This window comes from Myiozetetes cayanensis, unplaced genomic scaffold (assembly GCF_022539395.1).
Source record: "Myiozetetes cayanensis isolate MyiCay16 unplaced genomic scaffold, myiCay2020 scf4, whole genome shotgun sequence".
Taxonomy (NCBI): domain Eukaryota; kingdom Metazoa; phylum Chordata; class Aves; order Passeriformes; family Tyrannidae; genus Myiozetetes; species Myiozetetes cayanensis.
The window spans coordinates 18,742,458-18,761,622 of record NW_026087631.1 but is presented as its reverse complement, the minus strand read 5'-3'; the positions used below and the strand labels follow the sequence as shown (position 1 = coordinate 18,761,622).

Sequence of the window (19,165 nt, the reverse complement as noted above, 5' to 3'; positions counted from 1 at the left end):
TGTACTCTGTTTTACTTCAAGTGGATGAAGCCAGCTGTGCACTTATCCTCATTAAACTGTAGTGTAAGGGACAGTCAGATGGTGTAGTTGAGTCTATAAATGTGCACTTGAGCTTCTTTTACATTCAGGGATGATATAGAGAAAGAAGATTGAGGTCTTTAGTGAACCTTTAAATGGATGAATGAACGAAGGGCAGTGAATATTGCCTACTTTTTTTTCCTGAAGGTGGGGGTCTAGATTTATGAAACACTGTAGTTCCTTTTTACAAACACATGGATATAGAATGCAAGCATTTTGAAGAATAACATTAAATGACAGAGAAGGTTGATAATGTAAGTATTATAAATTTTAAAAAAAGGACTTTAATATAGGGAACATAATTAATGTTGAGTATGGCACGTAGCCAGATACAAACTTTAGCATTTAAAAAGTTGAAGCTACTAGCACAGCCAGTCTTAGCAACACCAGTGGTTGTCATTGGCAGTGTTTTTTACAGGGCTGAAATAGGAGTTTGTGATGTTTATTGTAGTCATGCTACCGATGTCCTGTGGGGATACTTCATTTTTGATCTCAATTGTTATGGTAAAGTCTCCATCTGGAAGTTTTCACACAGACAGAAACTTGTTGTTTCAAGCCAAACTACACATGCTGAGATTTGTGGCACATTTTTGGGTGTCTGATGGCCCCTCATAGCCATTATCTAAAGGGCAGCTTGGTGCTGGGGATTGCCACCCTGCTCCAGTCACACCAGTGCAGGCACTCTGTGGTGGTGACACTGTTGCACTTGCTGGTTCTGCCAGGATGGTGGGTGCACCGACTGCTTGAGGAATGTCTTTGCTTCCCTCCCAGATGAAACTTGCAGAACTCTTCCTCTCAAAATGCAGATCTTAAAACTGTGTGGGTGAATACTGCAGTAGCAAGAACTTTAGATTACTGCATGTATTTTGCAACTTTTGAGTTTGTTTTGAAAATGAAACTCCATTCTGCTTTGTCTCTTCTGTTACAAAATTACACAGTTTCAAATGTGTGAGGTGATCTACAGCATTTTCTTGTCTGCTGAGGTTTTGTGTCACCAATGTCAAACACAAATGATCAGGGCCCTCATGTTAATAACATGTTTGTAAGGGAGTTTAGTATGTTTTACAATAATTGACTTTCACATTTGGTAGGAAGTTTTACCAGAAACTGAACTGCAGTGGTGGAGGGAATAAAGGTGGAAGACTTTCCCAGGTGGCCTCAGGGAATTATCTATGAAGTGTCATAAGCAGGTATACCCTATCAAGAGATGTTACTTTTTTCTCTGAAGTATCAGGAATTTTGCTCCAATTTCCTTTTTGTAGACAAAAGTGCATGCCTTGCATTTTGCAGGTAGTTGTTTTCTTTTGAATCTAGTGAAGGAATAGATTTGTTTATTAGTGCTTTAAAACTCAATTGTATGTTCTGTTGATTCTTGTAATAAACAGCGATTGCGAATGTAGTGTGTTGTTACCTCTTCTGTTTTGTTTAAATCATTGTAAGCCATTTAAAATAGAACAGAGGAGAAAAACGGTGCTGATTCAAGTGTCTGCTTTCAGTTGCGGTGTCTGATATTTTCTCGGGCTGGATCCTGGAAAAAGAAAAGTGCTTCGTAGTCATTCACTGAGGGATTACTGTCACAGATGTTTAATTTAGTTACACTTTCTTTTGGATGCTTGGAATCCAAAACCATTACTGCTCCTCCTCTTACTAGTTTCAGTTTAGAAGTCCTAACTTTACAATATGTTTTTATCCTTTCTCTGGTATTTTTAAAATTTATGCAGGCATACTATTTGTATTAACTCAAGATACTTTTCTGAAATTACTACGAACTGCTTCCAGAATGTCTAAAAACCTAGATAGAGCCATATTTAAAAAGTGAGATAAAGCCATATTTTTTTATTTCTCCTTTTGCATCTGGGGAGACTTTAATGTACAAACAGACATGTTCATTCTGAGCACCTGTAATGCTGTACTTTACCTAAAATATATCCAATGGAAAGTACTTTTAAATCATAAATAAAAGATGTTGGGATTTTTTACTGACAGAGGGGGAAGTAGCTGGCAATCACTATCGTTGTATGCCAGGTTTGTCATAAGACTTTTCACTGAAAAGTGGCTCAGAAGTTACTAAATTGTGTCATTTGACATCTCTGGCTCAGAATCCACACTTCATGAATCTTCATCTGTTACTTTTTACAGAAAGCATCAAAGAACATTGACATGAAGGTACTGAGTATTACTTTGAGATTTTCCTTTTGTCTGCATCTTTCCTTTGATAATGTTTAGTGAACTTCTGTAATGGAAAATGGCAAAATGGTAGGCAGCTTCTGTTTAAGTTGAAGGTAAAATTGAAATAGTAGTCAGCAAAACACTTAGTAGATGTTTAATTTTACATATGTGACGAATCCTGGTTTTTTGACTTGGGATATTCAGCTGCATGAAATTAAATTAGTGTTGAAATACTTTGCTGGTTCAGGGATTGGGTAAATCAAAGGAAAATATTTGTACTTCAGGCAGCAAATGAGGAAGAAGCTTTGTGCATATGAGAAATTCATTCCTTGGCAACAAAGAGGCGTTTAAAAAGAAATCTTTCATTAAAGGAAAAAAAAATCTTAAATAAAACCCATGAAGATAGAAAGTTAATTCTTTGAGGCAGTTTTCAAAATACCACAGCTTAATGCAAAATCAACAGCATGCTGAAGAATTCTACACCACACCCCACATCAACGCCCTTCATTGTACGATGGTGTAGCGTGGTACTTGTAAGGAAGAACATCATGGGAAACACAAAATTACTTTGTTGACGTAAATGATCGATCAGTCATACAGTTATACACAAAGTTATTCCACTTTTTGACCCTCTTATATTAACTTTTGTTTCAAAGATACATGAAGTCATGTCCCTCTTTTTTTTTTATTTGCATTAATATATGTTCCATTACTGTTGCATTTCATCACTGACTTTTTCACATTGTATTTTACAGTCACATTAACTGCATTAACCAGAGACCTGGTTCCATGAGATACCATCTTTTTTTTTCCTTCAAGTAATGAAGTGCCTCTTATTTGCTGGAAGTCACCTGAAGTACAGTGATTTTAGTGTGTTAAATGCAGGTTGATTAAGAGAGAATGTAGCCAAACTTAATGGATGGTAAAAGCCTGGATAGTAACATTTGGTTTTAAACTTCTTTTAAACTTGCAAAATTACCATGTAAATGTAAGACTTGTGATTTTAGGACAGGTTGACTGATGTGATGCTGTGCCTTCAGACAGTAGAGGTTAGTGACAGTCCTTGGTATCTCAGGCTTAAGTGGAGATGCCTGATGAATCCCCACTGTTTCCCTAATGGGACCCAAAACCGCTGGAATGGTGCAGTAGAGTGCAAAGGAAAAGGAAGGACTAGGTTACAACAAAATTAGTCTTCCATCCTCAACAACTGTATACCTCAATCTTGTTTTTATGAAATTGTCAAAAATAAGTGTAATATGTAAATCTACAGTATCCAGTGCTTAAATGCAGAGTGGAAAACATGGTTACTTTTTTGATTGTTTTTTTTTAGTGGATTAGACTTAAAACCTCAGTCTGAAGCACTTCATAATGTCTATAAAGTGTTTTTTTGCAGTTTCAAAGTTTTTCTGTGCAGTTTAATAGTGGAGTAATGTTGTAATCCTAATTCATGATTATGGTGTTTAATTTTTCTAGCTACAGGTTTTTTATAGAGTGTGTATTTTTTGTAACAGTATGGTATATGGCAGTCATCTGCAGCTCAGACTTGTACTGAAATAAATAGTAGGGTGTATTTTTAGTTGTACTGTCATATTTAAATTCTTTGGATTTTCTTTGAAGATTCTCTTTTTCGGATATATACAGTGTGTGTGCAATTTAAATTGCCGAATACTCAAGGATTCTATATAATGGTTTTTTCCCTCGCTAAGGGAATACTCAGTTCATTATTTTAAATAATAAAAAGGGAAGATATGGCAGGTTTTACTCCCTCTTAAATTAAGCTATAATTTCTTCTGGAAAAGACAGCAATATTTTACAGAGATGGTCATCTGTAGGTACAGCAGCCCATGGCAGAGAGGCTTGGAGGAATGACAGGGATTAAAGGAAGTGCAGGGGGAACACTGCTGTATGTGAATCATTACTAATCGTGGTGCCTCTTGTTCTGTCATTTTAGAGCTGATAGATATCACGTGTACCCTGCTGCTGCTGAACCCCGACTTCACCACTGCCTGGAATGTGAGGTACGTTGCACTCAGAAAGACCCGGGCCTTATGTGAGCCTTATGTAAGCTTTGTTTTAAGTGGTAATTAGTGACACAACAAGAGCTTGTCAGCTAAGGCTTCTGAAGGAATGTTAAGAGTCTCTTCTATCCTGTATATTGCAAGTAGTTTGGGACTGCCTTTCTTTTTTTTTTTTTTTTGGTAGTGCAGGCCAAAGATTACACTGCTGCGTATGAGGGCACACGTTTGCTCCACATTTTCAGAGTGTGTAAGTCCCATTGAACTTTCAGTCCTCCTTCCTTCTGTCGGGTAATGAGGGACATTTCTAACCTTTAGATGGGCATATCCTTTTTGCTGAATCACACAGTGCCCAACTGATGTCTCCTGTGTGTCTTTTACTCCTGTTCTGAGTCCTTTTGAGATTCTGGTTCAGCTTGCTGCCATTACCAATGCAGCCTGTCAGAGCTGAATAGAGCTCAGTAGATACACTGCAAGAGGAGGGGAGAGGGTGTCTACCCTTTATTTCAGACACGTTCCCCCTGCTTCCTGCTCCTTTCTTGTACCTGCTGGGTTTAGTATAGCTTTACCCTAGGTCACGCTGCAGAACTTCTGGAGCGTGAACAGGAGTCGTTATGGAGAAGAAGCAGGAATTTACCTCCTTGCTCTTCAGGAGGTGTGAACAACAGTTCTTTACAACCCTGTAATTTTATAATTTTTCTGTCAATCTCAGAGTTGGAGGAATATTCTCTTTCTTCTGCCTAGGTAAGACTGGAGACAGTCTTAAAGGTATAGTTTCAGAACTATAGAAGGACTGACAGAAGATTATGGTAGTCTCTAGGAGGGCTCTCATAAAAATAGGACCTGTGTAGTCAAGGTACATTATTGTAGTTGGTGCATTAACAAAATGACCTAGAAAGATAATGGCTGCATTTAGCTGTCAGCCCTAGATATGGTGAATTGAGCTTTTTCTTTTTTCTTTCTTACACTGCTGATGTAGTTCTGAAGGATTCTGCTGTGATCTGTATCTTTCTAGCCTCTCAGGTCTAAGAAAGAGGGGTGAATGTGATGGCAAAGGGCTTACTGTCATGTATAGCTTGAGTAGCTTTCAAGTGATACAAAGGAATTAGGAGCATGTATAATACTAGAGCTATTACAGTAATGTAATCTTACGATACTTATAACTGATTTCAAGGGGTTTTTTTTTAGGTTTTGTGGAAATTTTTTTTGTTACATGTGCATTCATCCTTATCAGTCTGGCTTTTGTTCTGCCTGACAGCTGAAAGAGTTAGCTTTTAGGTGCATAAGAGGAGTAGTTCAAAGTTGTAAATGTAATTAAAAGTAGTAAATGGAATTAAAAATGTTAATATGGAATACAGATGGAATATATATGAGGATTATTTTCTCTTTTATGATGGTTTACTAAAATAAATTACTACAGAAAGCGACGTCACTCCCCAAATTCTGGACCAGTGACCTATCTGGCACTCTGTGTGTGAAGGTCTGTTTAGCATCCAGGGAGAGGCTGTTATGCAAGCCAGGCAGTATCTGTGGAGTTATCAGTGAGCCTGCTCTAGCTAAGGAACTGCTTTGCTGAATCTGACCCTGCATTGCTTCAGGCTGCTGCTGGGAGTTTGCTCTTTTGAAGGGTAGGCGCTTTTGTTATGTTGACATAACATTTCAGCTTCTCTGTGAAATTCCTACTTCAGCAAATTACAAGTCAAACTAGCCAGATGTGTGACATAAACAGTCACAGAGTGGAGGACACACTCTGTTCTGCACAGATGCTGGAGATAAATCCTTATCCTGAGCTAGTATGAGCTGAGACCTAATTGTGTCAAATTTGCACTCTGCTTGCAGAATGTGATGGATCTGTTATGGGATTATTGGTTTCATCTTGCTCAGAGGATGTTTGTCCTACCAAGTTCATTCAACCAAGTCACAAGACTGAAGTGGCTTTGTGGAGGGCAAATGAGCATTTCAGCTTAGCTGACAATCACAGAAAGTTGTATCTGGTTAATGAAGCATAAGAGAACCTATAACTTTAAACATGCTATCTGCTAGGAAGGAGTAGATTGTCTATTTTGAAGCTATTCTAAACAATTGTAATGTACCTACTACGTACGACATAGGCTGGTGTTTTATTTATTTATTTTAGTTAGAAGTAAGTGGGAAGCTGCAGAAAGGCAGGTAGAGACTATAACCTAAACTATGAGAACCGAGCAAGAGGTAATTATGTGGTATAGAAAGGCATGCTAAAGAATAAGAGACATGTCACTTCTTAGAACTGAGAAGAAAACCCCTTTTGTACTGATTGGGCTATGAGATATCTCCAGTTGTTAATCATAGTTTCAGTTATTCTGTGTTTTTAGAAGTTGAAAAGTCTTGCAAATTAAAATGACCAAAATGTTTATGTAAGTGATTGTAAAGGAATTTCATAATTGCTTTTGTTCTTGCTGTTATACTTCCTGTCATGTACAACTGGTCAAAAGTCAGAAGATATTAGGTAACAAGATGCTTTAAAAAGTCAGTGTTTTTACTATGAATTTACTATCAATGGCTTCAAAGGTGTCGCATAAGGCAAGTTAAAATTTCAGATTATCTTTTGTGGAAGCTACAGTCTGTAACACTGAAAAATTATCTATGATCCACCTGGCAAGAAAGGGAGCTAGAAATTACATACCCCAAACTGGATGTTAGCTGAAAGAGCCCTGAAGAGATTTATGTAGGTGTATATGATACTTGTGATTTCAGTCCTTGTGAATGGGAGAATCTCTCATATGAAAATCTTTGGAGATAAAACCAGCTTTTCTAACACAACAGTGAAAGGGAATCTTGTCTGTACTGTTCATCAACTTTGCAAAAGAGGAAATTTACCTTAAAAGTATATAAGTGTGAGCCTTTTTATTTACAGTTAATGCTTTAAAATAGAAAGAGCAATTTCTTCACTGAGAGTTAAGGTTTGGGAAGGTAGGTGGCCTGATAATCTAAATATGGGTTAAGTATGTACATGCATTCAAGTATCAGACTGATCTAAACTGCGTTTTCATTATCTGTGTGGTAAGTTGTTTTTACCAAAATGTCACCTTTTGCAGTGCAATAACGAGGCAGTTGTTCCACCTGCTCCAGTGTTGACATTCCCTGAATCTTTCTCTTGCCTGCTTTCCAAAAGTCAGTGCATTGGCACAGAACGGTCTGGTCAGTCTGCCACTTCTGGCTGGTATACCTGGAGAACCAGCTAAAACATCCAATCTGGAGCATGCTGGAACTTGGGTTCAGTTAAAAACAAATGACCCAGTAGCTATGTTTCTGATCTCTTCAGGTAGTTCTCTGCAGTCATTAGACTTCACTAGCTATCAGAAGCAAAACTTCATTAAGGATTTATACATTTCACCGCTTTTCTTCAATTGTAAATAATATTTGCTCACTGCCAGAGTTGCTTTGACCCTGGGTATACAGTTCAGTTAAAGCAACACAAAGCCAGAGTACCAGATGGAGTCAGTTTCTTACTGAAAACTACCAAAACAGACAGAAAAGGACATAAGTACTCATAGGAAAGAAATATGTCAACTTTTTTGTGCGACTAAGGGCATAACTTTAGGACCACATTATATGTTCTGTGTAAGACTGCAGAGAAGTTTTACCTTCTTACTAGTTAGCAGATCTTTTCTGTCTCCTTGGGTTTTTTTGGTCAGAAGGTTGATCATCTGCTTCTTCCTTAATAGTGTCCCGCTTGCTGAACCTGGTGTCATGCCTAATGTTATGAATCATAAATTATAAAATAAAACCAAACCAAACTCAAATGCATGCCAACATTTCTTCTGCTTCTTGCGCTCTGTTATTCTTATGACATCTGTAGGTTTGGGGAAATGTGTGTTTTTTTGTGCAGATGGTAACTTTGTAACTTCCTGTATCTTTACTTCAAAGCTGCTACCCACTAGATTGGAGAACAGGATATGAAGACTTGTGTCCTTGGAGGAACCAGTGATGGGGTGATGCCTACAAACATGGTCAGGACAGGCAATAAGAGTTTTAAAGCTAGAAGGAAGAGAGTGAGGGACAGGGAATTCTGTGCAACGAAGAAGGATTTTGTGAGAGGGCCAAGTACGGACTTTCATTTTGCTCTGTGTTCGAGGTGCTCTGGGAAGGGTTGTGTTGGATGAGCATTGTTTTGTCAGGGCAAATTCTTTTTTTTTTTTTTTTTAACCAAAAGTTGTTTTACACTTAAGTAAACTTAGTAATTTCGACCTTTTTATTAAGTTTGAAAAATATTCTACGCACAGAGAATATTTTCTCCCTCTTTCTAAATTAAGGGAACCTTGATATTGCATCTTGAGCAGCATTTAAAAACTGAAAGTAAGTGTTAGGGAGTGCTTAGTGTAACAGTATTTTTAGATATACATAATGAACAGTATTTTTAGATGTACATAATGATCTTAGGGCTCAATTTTGAGGAGAAATGTTTATTCATATATGTAACCCTATTGGCTGTTGACTCAGTGATTTCTGGGTAGGTTTGAGAACCAATGGGTTGTACATGTTCAGATTAAGACAAAGTTCTTCCATCTGGATTTATTTTATTGGGCCTGACGAATAGTGTGCATGTATGTATTACACAGTGGAACAGGTGAATCCACCAAAGGGTTTTTAAACTCTTGTAGTTTGACAGTGAAGTTCAGTTCTGATACAAAGGAAATGCCATGCCATTTTTTACTGGAATTTGTGTTCTGTTTCCAGGTTACCACTTTTATTCATACAGATTTATTTTATCTTTTGTAGGAAAGAATTAATACTGTCTGGCACTTTAAATCCACTTAAAGATTTGCATCTTGGAAAACTGGCGTTAACCAAGTTTCCAAAGAGTCCAGAAACATGGATTCATAGGTTTGTTTCCCCTGCCTTTTATTGACTCCTTAAAACCATTTTTCCTAGGATTTTTTTGTTTCCAGTTCTTGGGTTAAGAAGAGCCATAGGTGAAGGAAGACATCTAGCAATATAGCTGAATCTTTGATATAGTCATTGTGGAATACTGTGCTTTGGCTTTTGAAGCTACCTGCCTATATTTTACCCTTAGAACTGGAATCATATACACCTTTTTGCTGCATACTTTTTAATAAACTTGGGGTGGGAGGGATAAGTTTTCCTAAAGGTTTGTCATGTCTTGCAGCACCTAAAATCTCAACCTGAAAATTCCGATGCCATCGATAGTAAGTATTTGAGCACTGTAGGTTTCTCCCTCTTTCCCTCCACCTTACTACTATATTGTGGTCTACAGGCATTCCAGAAAGAGAAGAATCTGTAACAGCTAATCTTTATAACCAAAGCTGAGTTCTTTTCATTTCAATACTGGTCTTTTTGGTTTGGTGAATTTATTTTTACCACTTCTAATGTAAGCAAAGTCATTAAGCCACTACTAATAAATACTGTAATAACAGATCACACATTTGGATAAGATAGCTCCAGAATTACATAAATGTACAAAGCTAATTATCTCAGTCATGACTGAGCATTCATAAAATGCCTGTATCCCAGCCAAGTGAAGTACAGATCCACTGCTCAACTTTGTTTAAAAACAAAATAAATTTTGGTATATGTGTGATCTTCATTCATTCTGCCAATAAAAGGATAACTCATCCTTTTATAGACACCTTAAAGAGAGTTGAAGGTAGCAGGTTAGGAAGCAGTTTGCAATGTGTACATTTAACATGTCCAGCATTAGGACAACTGTAAAGTTGATACCATATTAGGGGACTCGTACTCTATAAAAAAACTAAATCAATTTCTGTGGCACTGATTTTTAATTTTGTCATTCAACTGCTCTTCGTCATCGTCATGCTACTGACTCATGCTGCTTGATGGCTTTAAAGAAAAAGCGTGTAGTGATAATGGGAAAAAATGTTGCAGTTTGTCATAGTTTAACCTTTTGTACATGGTAACAAACACTAGAAAAATATGTGGGTTTTTTGCATTTCAATAGTTCTGAACCTGGTGTCATTCATAATTTTATGAAGAACAACAAGTTTTTATGAAATTAGAATGTTAGGCTCTTTTTATTTATTTTTTTATGTCTTAGAAATAGTAAAAAATTCTGTCTATAACTTCCATGCAATCTCAAATTATGAGTATTTTAATAGTGTCATATTTTATTGTTCTTTCTCTTATTTGCCTGCATTAGAAAATCGTATTTCAGTATGATAGTACAAATATTTGGCTTGTATTTGGATATGCTGACCATGATTGATACATTTAAGATTATTCTTGGGTTTTCTGTTCCCCCATGGTACCAAATCTCAAGACAGAAATGCAAAAAAATAGAATGGGGCTATTAATAAAATTCAATAAAACATATTGTTTTTTCTTACACATGGCAAGTAGACTCACTAAACATATAAAAATACCAGTTATTAATTTTGCCAGATGACCTTCTGCTATATGTTTTGGGGAGTTCAGACAGATCTTGTACATATACAGTCAGTACATCTATTGATTGTGCAGTAGTCGCTTAATAATCCTTTGTTCATTTGTGGTAATTCCAGGAACCATAACAGTAATAGGAACATGCAAAAGTGACAGTGACTCCAAATTAATTAGAGGCAATTTATCTTAAAAACCTCCAAAATAATACCATGATATTTAGCAGTTTGCAAAAATACATTTTAAATTTTTGGAAGTTCTGATTGCCTTGTCTAGAAAGTAGTTCAAATTTCATTTTGTATTTTTTAAGGTTGCAGCCACAGAGACTATAATATCTGTATTTTTTCACTCTCTCCTCTATTTATAATTTATCAGAATTCCTTATCTTATGAAACAATTTTAAGAAATTTTAAGAAACTGAAATAATCATAGGCTTGAAATACTTGTCTTTTTATTATTTTACTCAGAAGTCACTGTTAATGAAATGATACACATTTTTTGTTAAAGAATGGCTGTCTGCTCATTTAGTTTTTGTGCCTGGACAATATTCCAGTTTCCCATTTCTTGCAAATATGTGGATTGAAGTGAAAAAATCCTTAAAGGTGATGTTTGGATCAAAGAAATTTTTAATATTTTTAATAATATTTCATAATTTCATGTATGACTGGCAAAACAGAATTCACTCTTTAAGAAAAATGAATTTTTATTTTTCTTTTAGTTATTGATTTCTTTTAACCAGGAGTGACAGTTTTTTGAAAGTTGCAATTAATTGATCTTGGAACCGTTTTGAGCCAGTACAAGACAGAAATACCTCTGTGTAGCAGACAACAGGATGTCCAGCTTTCCAGAGCATTCAGCTTGGGGCCATTGGAATTCTGTTGGCATGTGCTGTTCTGTGGAAATTTACACATCTGTGGTCTGGTTTTGTAGGACCCTTTTGAGTAGGGGCTGTAGATGCATGGCTTATACAGCATTGAGGTTGCCTGTAAAAATACTACTAAAAGTCAGTCCAGAGTAAATTAAAAAAAAAAAAATCTAGACTTTTGTACTTATCTCAGTCACATGAAATCAAATATGTGTAATTCATCAATTAAAAAAATTTGTTTTGCTTATACCTATAGCCCTTCAAACTGTAAGCATTTTGCACTTTGTTACTGCTGGTGGTGTACAGAAACCAATTTGACTTGCTGTGTGCAGTACTGTCAGATATAAAAGATGTCGACAAAACAGTTAATTTTTTGTTGAATGACTTTTTTCTATCTCTTGATGGATATTTCATGTTAGTGCTGTGCAAGACTTTGAAAGAGGAGCTCATGAGAAATCCCATGTGCACAGTGTGCATTTTTTGGTAAATTTCCATTTCCTTGTGGTTTTCTTTTCTGTATGCTGTAAGTAGCCATGACAACTTAGAGTGAGCAAACTGATACAGCTAGAGTTAAATATGTTGGGGGGTGATCATAATGTCATAGTTGCAGTATGGGAAGCATTCAAATGGTTATGTTCACTGCTTATTCTTATCTAGCTAGAGTGTAGTTCAGATAATTGAGGTATTGGAAGATTTGATTTATATAAATGAAAACCTTTTTTTTTTCCTCTTAAAATTGCTCTCTCACCATTAACACCTCACGTTGTTTAACCAGACGATGGGTGCTGCAACAACTAATGCAGGAAAACTCTGTGCCAAGTCTTGCAACTAAAGGAAACTTGGGAGCAGCACCTGTGGAGAGAATTCACCGACTAGTGCAGGAGGAAATGAACGTCTGCTCTGAAGCTGCTGGGAGATATCCAAGCAACTACAATGCCTGGTCGCATCGCATCTGGGTTCTACAGCATTTGGCAAAGCTGACTGTCAAGGTATAATACAATAGGGAATAAAGTCTTTAATTTTCTTGGCCAAAAAAATAAATACTGTTTTGCTAAGCAGAAGATAGAAATATGTTCGTAAGACACAAAGTAATTTTTCTTGTAGACATCCCTAGCAAGGCCTTGGCTGTTTCTTAAATGACTGGGCCTCCAGAGGTACTTGTCTTCTGTGCAGGTGGACGTTGCCATATTTATCTGGTTATCCTTGAAAGCTTTCATCCCCAGGTGCAATTCCTTATCATTTCCCTGGTACCCCAGAGCAGGGAGGAAGTTTTGAGGTGTTTATGGTTGGATAAGCACTTTAAAACAAGCAAACACAGGGTCAGGGAGGGTGTAGGAGAGAGTGCAGACCCAGAGGTTGAGACAAAGGTCACTGAGCACATATGTCTAATTCTGGAGGAGGATGCCAGTTCCATGGTACTCAGCTCACCTCTGAAGATAGAAGACAGCCCTTTGTGAGAGGCTGTCAAGAGTGGAAAGGGAGGTATTTTCATACAGTTTCCTCTTTACTTCACAGAACAATAGCAAAGAGCTTGTTCTGTTCAGTGTGAAAATGGAGAAAACTGGCTTGGTAAGAAAGAACCTCTGTTGGAATTCAGATGTTAGCTGCCTTTTTAGTTTACTTCCAGTTGTTTGAAGCATCTTCCACTGTTACTCTAGGTGAGAGGCTTTGGTTTTCTGTAGATCTAAAGACGTTTTAATGACAATCTTCTGTATTACTTTTTTTAAAGAGATTTTCTAGTTCAGGTAAGTAGTGATCCTTGAATCACTTTGTTCCCTTTTTACAGGAAGTTAAAATGCAATTTACTGATTAAGATGTTCCCATGTACTTTTGCAGTTTATAAATATGTCAGATAATTTAATTAGATTATTCCAAGATCTAGGCTGGACATGATGTGCGGAGTATCAATTCTTGCTGAATAAAGGCTGGTCTGATTTTGCTGAGCCTCATGCTATTCTTAATAGACAATTTCGAAGTTCAGAAGTTGAAAACAGTAAGCTCAGTTCCACTGAGAATGGAGAAGCTGATCTTATGGTTTAAAGTGCAGAACTGGAGATGGAGAGGTTTAGTCCTATTAAGAATTGTGTGTGTGGGCTGTTATGTAATACTGCACTTTAGTTTACTGATCTGTCAAAGGAAGGCAATGCTGTTATCTCTTGTCAAGACAGAAAAAACCACCTTGTGTGTCTTAGGTAAAAGGCACCGTTTACACTGTTTGCATTTGCTCTGATTTCTTTTAGGACTGATGCACCACGAAAAGGCGTATAACTAACCTTGCGTGTTTCCGTGGTTTTCTTTGCGGGACGCTGTGCCTTTTGTGCTGCAGGAGTAAAAAGAAAGACTTCTCCCTGTGAAAGTTGCTTTGCATCAGCTGGTCCTGTTGAGTGATGTAGGTAGCTTAGGAGAAAAGATTAAAAGCAAGAGTATACCAGTAAGATTCTATTCAAAGTCTTTAGAAGTAAAAGGTAGTTTTGGTCTCTTTACAGAGTTTAAACTTTGTAGGAGGAGCAATGTGAGGAAAGAAGAAAAGGCCTGTAAAAAATTAAACCACTAGTTCTAATAGAGAAAATAAAAGAAGCCTTGTCTGGTAGCCAAACTTACATGTCTCTCCAGAAATTAATTTTGAATGTTTAAAAGCATTTAGAATTAAGGGAAAATTCTTTTTTCCAGAAGTAATATAAACAGAGCTACAGTCAGCAATGTAAGTATTTACCACAGTTATTGTGAAACCCTTTCTAGAGGTTTATCAATTACCAAGTCAAGCAACCTGATTATGGACAAATAGTTTTGTATTCCACAGGCTCTAGGACTTGAAACATAATGTTATTGGTTGACATTCTTTCCTGGAAAATAAAGGTGTAAATTAATTTAAGGTGTTTTTTTTCCCTTCTTTTTAAGTAACTCACCCACCCTCTGACATCCGCAATACACTAGGCAAAAAGTAAAATTTTTATAACTAGTATCTGTTATTTTATAACTAATATCAGTAGTTTGGTGTATTACCTCTGTCTTCTCTATTTATTCCTAACCATTTTGAAATTCTCAAACCCCTGCTTATTTCTTATCATAAGTAGTTTGGGGGTTTCTCTACATCAGCCTGGGGGAAGGTTTCTGAGAAACCTACCTTTTCAGAGTGTGAAAGGAGTATTAATTTCTTTTCTGCAGGGATGCAGAAACAGTGGTGGTAAGTTCCTTCTCTATACTGGTTGGTAACTGTCCCTGCTTTTTGTTTCAGGTTCTCCTCGATGAACTTTCATCCACTAAATATTGGGTATCCATGCATGTCTCAGACCATAGTGGATTTCATTATCGCCAGTTCTTACTCAATTCCTTGATAGGCAGAACTGTGACTGACAGTAACGTACTGGTAAATGAACAAAGCCCTAACCTTCAGAAGGAGGAGGAGTGTGCAGGGACAGAAGCTGCTTGTGCAGAGGAGCAGAGTGTGGATCTTCCCCGCCGTTTAGAGGAAGAGATGGAGCTCTGCACTGAACTGATTGATAATTACCCAGGACATGAAACCTTGTGGTGTCATAGGTAAGAGGACTCGGTCAAAAGAGTTTCCTTCTGATTTGAGGATTGTTCTTTGCTTGATATTTCCAAACGAATCGTTGTTCTGATTTTTAAAAGTACCAGTCAACAAAAATTTTTAAGCTACCATGTCTTAAGCTTTTGGAAAACATTCAAGAGCGTAATCAGAACTATTGCATGGAAAGATTGATTTGGTTTAAGTATCTTGTAGATTTAGGTTCTGCTTATCACTGTAGTTTGTGCAAGAGACAGAAGATACTGTTAGGAGCATCCTCACACTTAAAATGTTTAAAGGACAAAAGATGAGCAAAAGGTAGGCAGAAGATAGAGTAGCTGCACTTCTGATTTACTAGCTGACTACTTACCTGACTAGGTAACAGCAAATTTACCAGAGTGACATTGAGCTCTTTTCGTGAGCAGTGACAGCAGATTCTGTCTGTGAGGGAATCTGGTGGGATGGCAAGTGAATTGAAGCAGTTCAGCAGCAACAGCGCGTTATTTTCAGTGCATGACTTTTTTCTTCTTTCTTCTTTCCTTTTCCTTTGAAGAAGGTGTGTGTTCTACCTTCAGCAGCACCTAAGCAACAAATTTCCTCTTCTGAGTGCAGTGGTATCATCTGCGGACAGCACTGATGAGACTCTGAATAATTCCCACCACAGTCCTGCAACAAGTCACGTGGCTCAAGCTATGGATGTTGATGGTTTGAATGAATCCAGCAGCAAACAAGGTTATACACAAGAAACAAAACGCCTGAAGCGTGCTCCTATGCAGGACTCTCTTGGCCCAGAAATGGAATACCAGTTCATTGATAAAGTATTATCAACTTGTAGGGATGTGGACCAAGCCAGGTTTGCTACTGCTTATAGGAAATGGTTAGTTACATTTTTAGGTCAGTGAAGGAAGTATTTAAAGCTTTCAGGGTTCTTTTCTTAGTGCAATATTCTCTTTTCAGACACAAATGCATGTCTTGGTTGCAAGTGTTAGCCAGCCCTGTGTTTCTCTCTCTTTTGATGGTCAGTCCTAAAGTACAAATTCAGAGTAGAAGTCTGTCACTTTCTTGAAGAACTGGCATACCTTTTTATTTAACAAATGCAGTTTGTTCCTTAATCTTTTTAAAAAATCACTCTGTCAGCTTCCTACCATGACATTTTCTTACTTTTTACTTCTGTGTTAACTCTGAATCATTAGACTTTTCTAAAAAAACAAAAGAGGTAAAAGAAGAAAAGTCTGAAATGCTTGCGAAACAGTGTCTGAAAAAAGGATGGGAAAAATCTGTCAGTAACAGCTAAACCTGTTTCCAGGTTTTTCCTCTTTACTATGTGGCATCATGCTAACACCTTATTGGATCCAAACTGTATTCGGTGAGTGCTATTATTTTTGTATTAGCAACCTTTGGTAGAACACCAGACTGAAGTGTTTCTTTCTGAAGGCTCCAGTAACAATACTGGAGCCATCATGCCTTTTACTGTTTTAACTGGGGTTTTGTTTGCTTATTTGTTGTCACGTTAGCTTGATGGGGAAGTCTATGAAGTTGAAATCCCGACACAAGAAAACGTGACAGAAAATAGTTCAAACACACCTTCACACACTTAGTCAGAACTGTATTTGGAAATACTGTTCTTAAAATAGACTACCTTCACTTCTTATTTGGTGTTTATTTATTTTAATCTCAACAATCCAGAATTTAATCACACTTGATAACGTTTCTGAATGTATTATCTTCACTACAGGATCTCAGCCTCCTAAGTCACACTTTGGTGATTGTACTTTACCAAGACTGTACAAGGCCAATATTTGATGGAGTAAAAATTAACTCTTCTGACTGGTTGTTGAGACTATACAGTTCAAAAAAAAAAAGAAGTGACAGCAGAAGGGAGCTCTCTCTTCCCTTTTGTTCCTTTGGGGTTTTTTTATCTTCTTTTCTTTAAGAGCTCTTCAACCATACATCTCTGTTTACATAACTGTAAATTTGAAGGGAATTTGAAACTAAATTTGAGTTGTGTATTTTGTCATTTCCTTAGAACTTGTCTGTGTAAGGGATTTTTTACAGTAGTAGAATTGTGCTAATCCAAAGACCCCAGGGGAAACATTCTACAGCTGTAGAAGTCTGTATGATGACAACATGGCCTCTTTTAAAATCAGTCTATTCACTGAGGGGATTAAATTTTCAAGTTAGTATATCTCCTGGCCAAAGTGCCTCTTGACCGTGATAAATTTCAAGATGCTGTTTCTGTTGCGCAGAGAGAGAAACAATGAGGGAGGAAAAACACAGGTAACCTGCTCAAAAGGTATCATTTCAAATGAAAAAAAAAAGGCACTTAAAAATATGAAGTTCCAGCACTTCTGAATAGTTTGATGAATGGGGTTTACTCTTGCATTTCAGAATGGAAACAGACCACCTGTAATCTTTGAGAGTATATTCGTGAGGCATTTCAGGCACAGAGTAGCTAACAAAGATGTTTCTAAATCTATACACTTAACTGTTCTGTTTACAGTACCTAGATAAGACTGATCTAGGCTTGAGCATCTCCATGTCGAAGTTTTGTCTCAGAGGGCATCCACACCTGCCTCTCCATAGCTAGGGATGTTTGGTCATTTGTTTTGAGGTGCTCTGGGATGCCTTGGTTGATGGTTGTAGTTGCAGAAGAACATAATTGTTTTCTGAAGGAGGTGTGGGAATGGGTTGAGAGGATAATTTTGTCATAAGATGTTGCCTCTGTGATCACTAATAAATGGGTAGGTTCAGGTATAAATGGAGTCTGAACTTAAAGAACTTAACTTGAGCAGGAACTTTTACCTGTCTCAGAGGACCTGATATTTCTTGACTATGGATGATATATTAAAGTATCTATGGTAGCCTGGGTCAGCTTGATGAACAATATCCCACTCATTAACAGTATCCCATTAATGACAAGTGCGAACCTGAAAAGTGTGAAATTAAGTATTAAGGATCATACTCTTGGTCCTAGGCTACTTAGTAACGTAGTTGTGTGTTCTTTTTGCCTTGGCAAAAATTACCTATTCACGAGAAAAATACTAGTGGTAGGAGCAGCCTCAGAAGTAGGAACATGATAAGAAATATTTCTTGAACTGTGGAAAGGAAGTGATGCTCTCTTCTTGCACTGGAATGATTGAGGCTTTTAGAGGAAAATACTAACATTAGAATCTGACTTGAAACCTATTATATACTTCTTCCAGACTATAATCTAGACTCTTAGTTAGCCTTCTTAGAGCTGTACTGTGAAAGTTCTGTGCTACTGAATTTGACAATCTTTCCACCATAAACGTTTAAACAGGTGCTCTCATAATACATGTGTAAGTTCCTATTCATGTCAGCACGAGGTATGCATACTCATAGGAAGACAGGACTTGGTCCTATGTAACTGAACAGAGTTGCATTGAATGTTAATACTTGGAAAAAGTCCTGAGTACTCTGATTAGAGATGGTGCTGATATTTTTATTACTTTTACAAAACACTGATGGCTGTAGTATAACTCTAAAGAGTGGATTTTTAAAGTCTGCACCTGGTGGGAATACTCCCCCACACTTTTTTTTTTTTTTAATTTTAAATACAGTAAGAATAGTTACATTTAGAAATGTTTGCAGACCAGACTTTGCCACACAGAAAACGAAACAGTAACTAACAGTGAAATTGAAACAAATCATATTTTTTTGTTTTGAAAGAAATGCAAATAATGAACTGTTGAATTTAAGCTTTAATTTTCTCATGGTAGCAATATAAATTATACGAAAGGAGAAAATAATATCTAAATTCTTCAAGCTGTCAATGTCCCGAAGGCTCATACATGAAATAATTTAAGAGATACTTGTAACAAACTGCATTAAGCTCAGAACTGATCTTTGCAGCATACCTATCTGGCCATTCCGCGGTACTGCAGAGTCCCATTTGGGCACTGCTTGAAAAAAAAGAGAAGTGGCTTCAGGCCATTGGTAGTTCACCCATATAAAGGTTACTGAGTACGCTTTCTTCAAGTAAGGTGTATCAGCTGTTTTGTGTTTTGGAGATCAGAGACTAAAAACGTAGTCAGTGAACAATCTTGGGGAGAAAATGTCCCACAAAAGCTGCAGAACGGAAGGCTCTCACTCTCTGAA

At 37.1% G+C, this 19,165-nt stretch overlaps 1 protein-coding gene across 2 annotated transcripts in view; it reads left to right on the top strand.

The window, feature by feature from the left end:
* The window catches only part of PTAR1 (protein prenyltransferase alpha subunit repeat containing 1), a 28,120-nt gene extending 9,098 nt beyond the window's left edge, over positions 1–19,022 (top strand). Inside the window, exons 3-7 of one of the 2 annotated variants that reach the window (XM_050329003.1) lie at positions 4,199–4,265; positions 9,021–9,125; positions 12,296–12,509; positions 14,756–15,057; positions 15,603–19,022. In XM_050329003.1, the coding sequence (XP_050184960.1) occupies positions 4,199–4,265; positions 9,021–9,125; positions 12,296–12,509; positions 14,756–15,057; positions 15,603–15,948 (1,034 nt within the window). In that variant the 3' untranslated portion in view covers positions 15,949–19,022. Of the gene's footprint in view, positions 1–4,198; positions 4,266–9,020; positions 9,126–12,295; positions 12,510–14,755; positions 15,058–15,599 lie in introns of both variants that reach the window. The other variant, XM_050329002.1, reaches the window with a different exon arrangement.
* Positions 19,023–19,165: the final 143 nt, after the last annotated feature.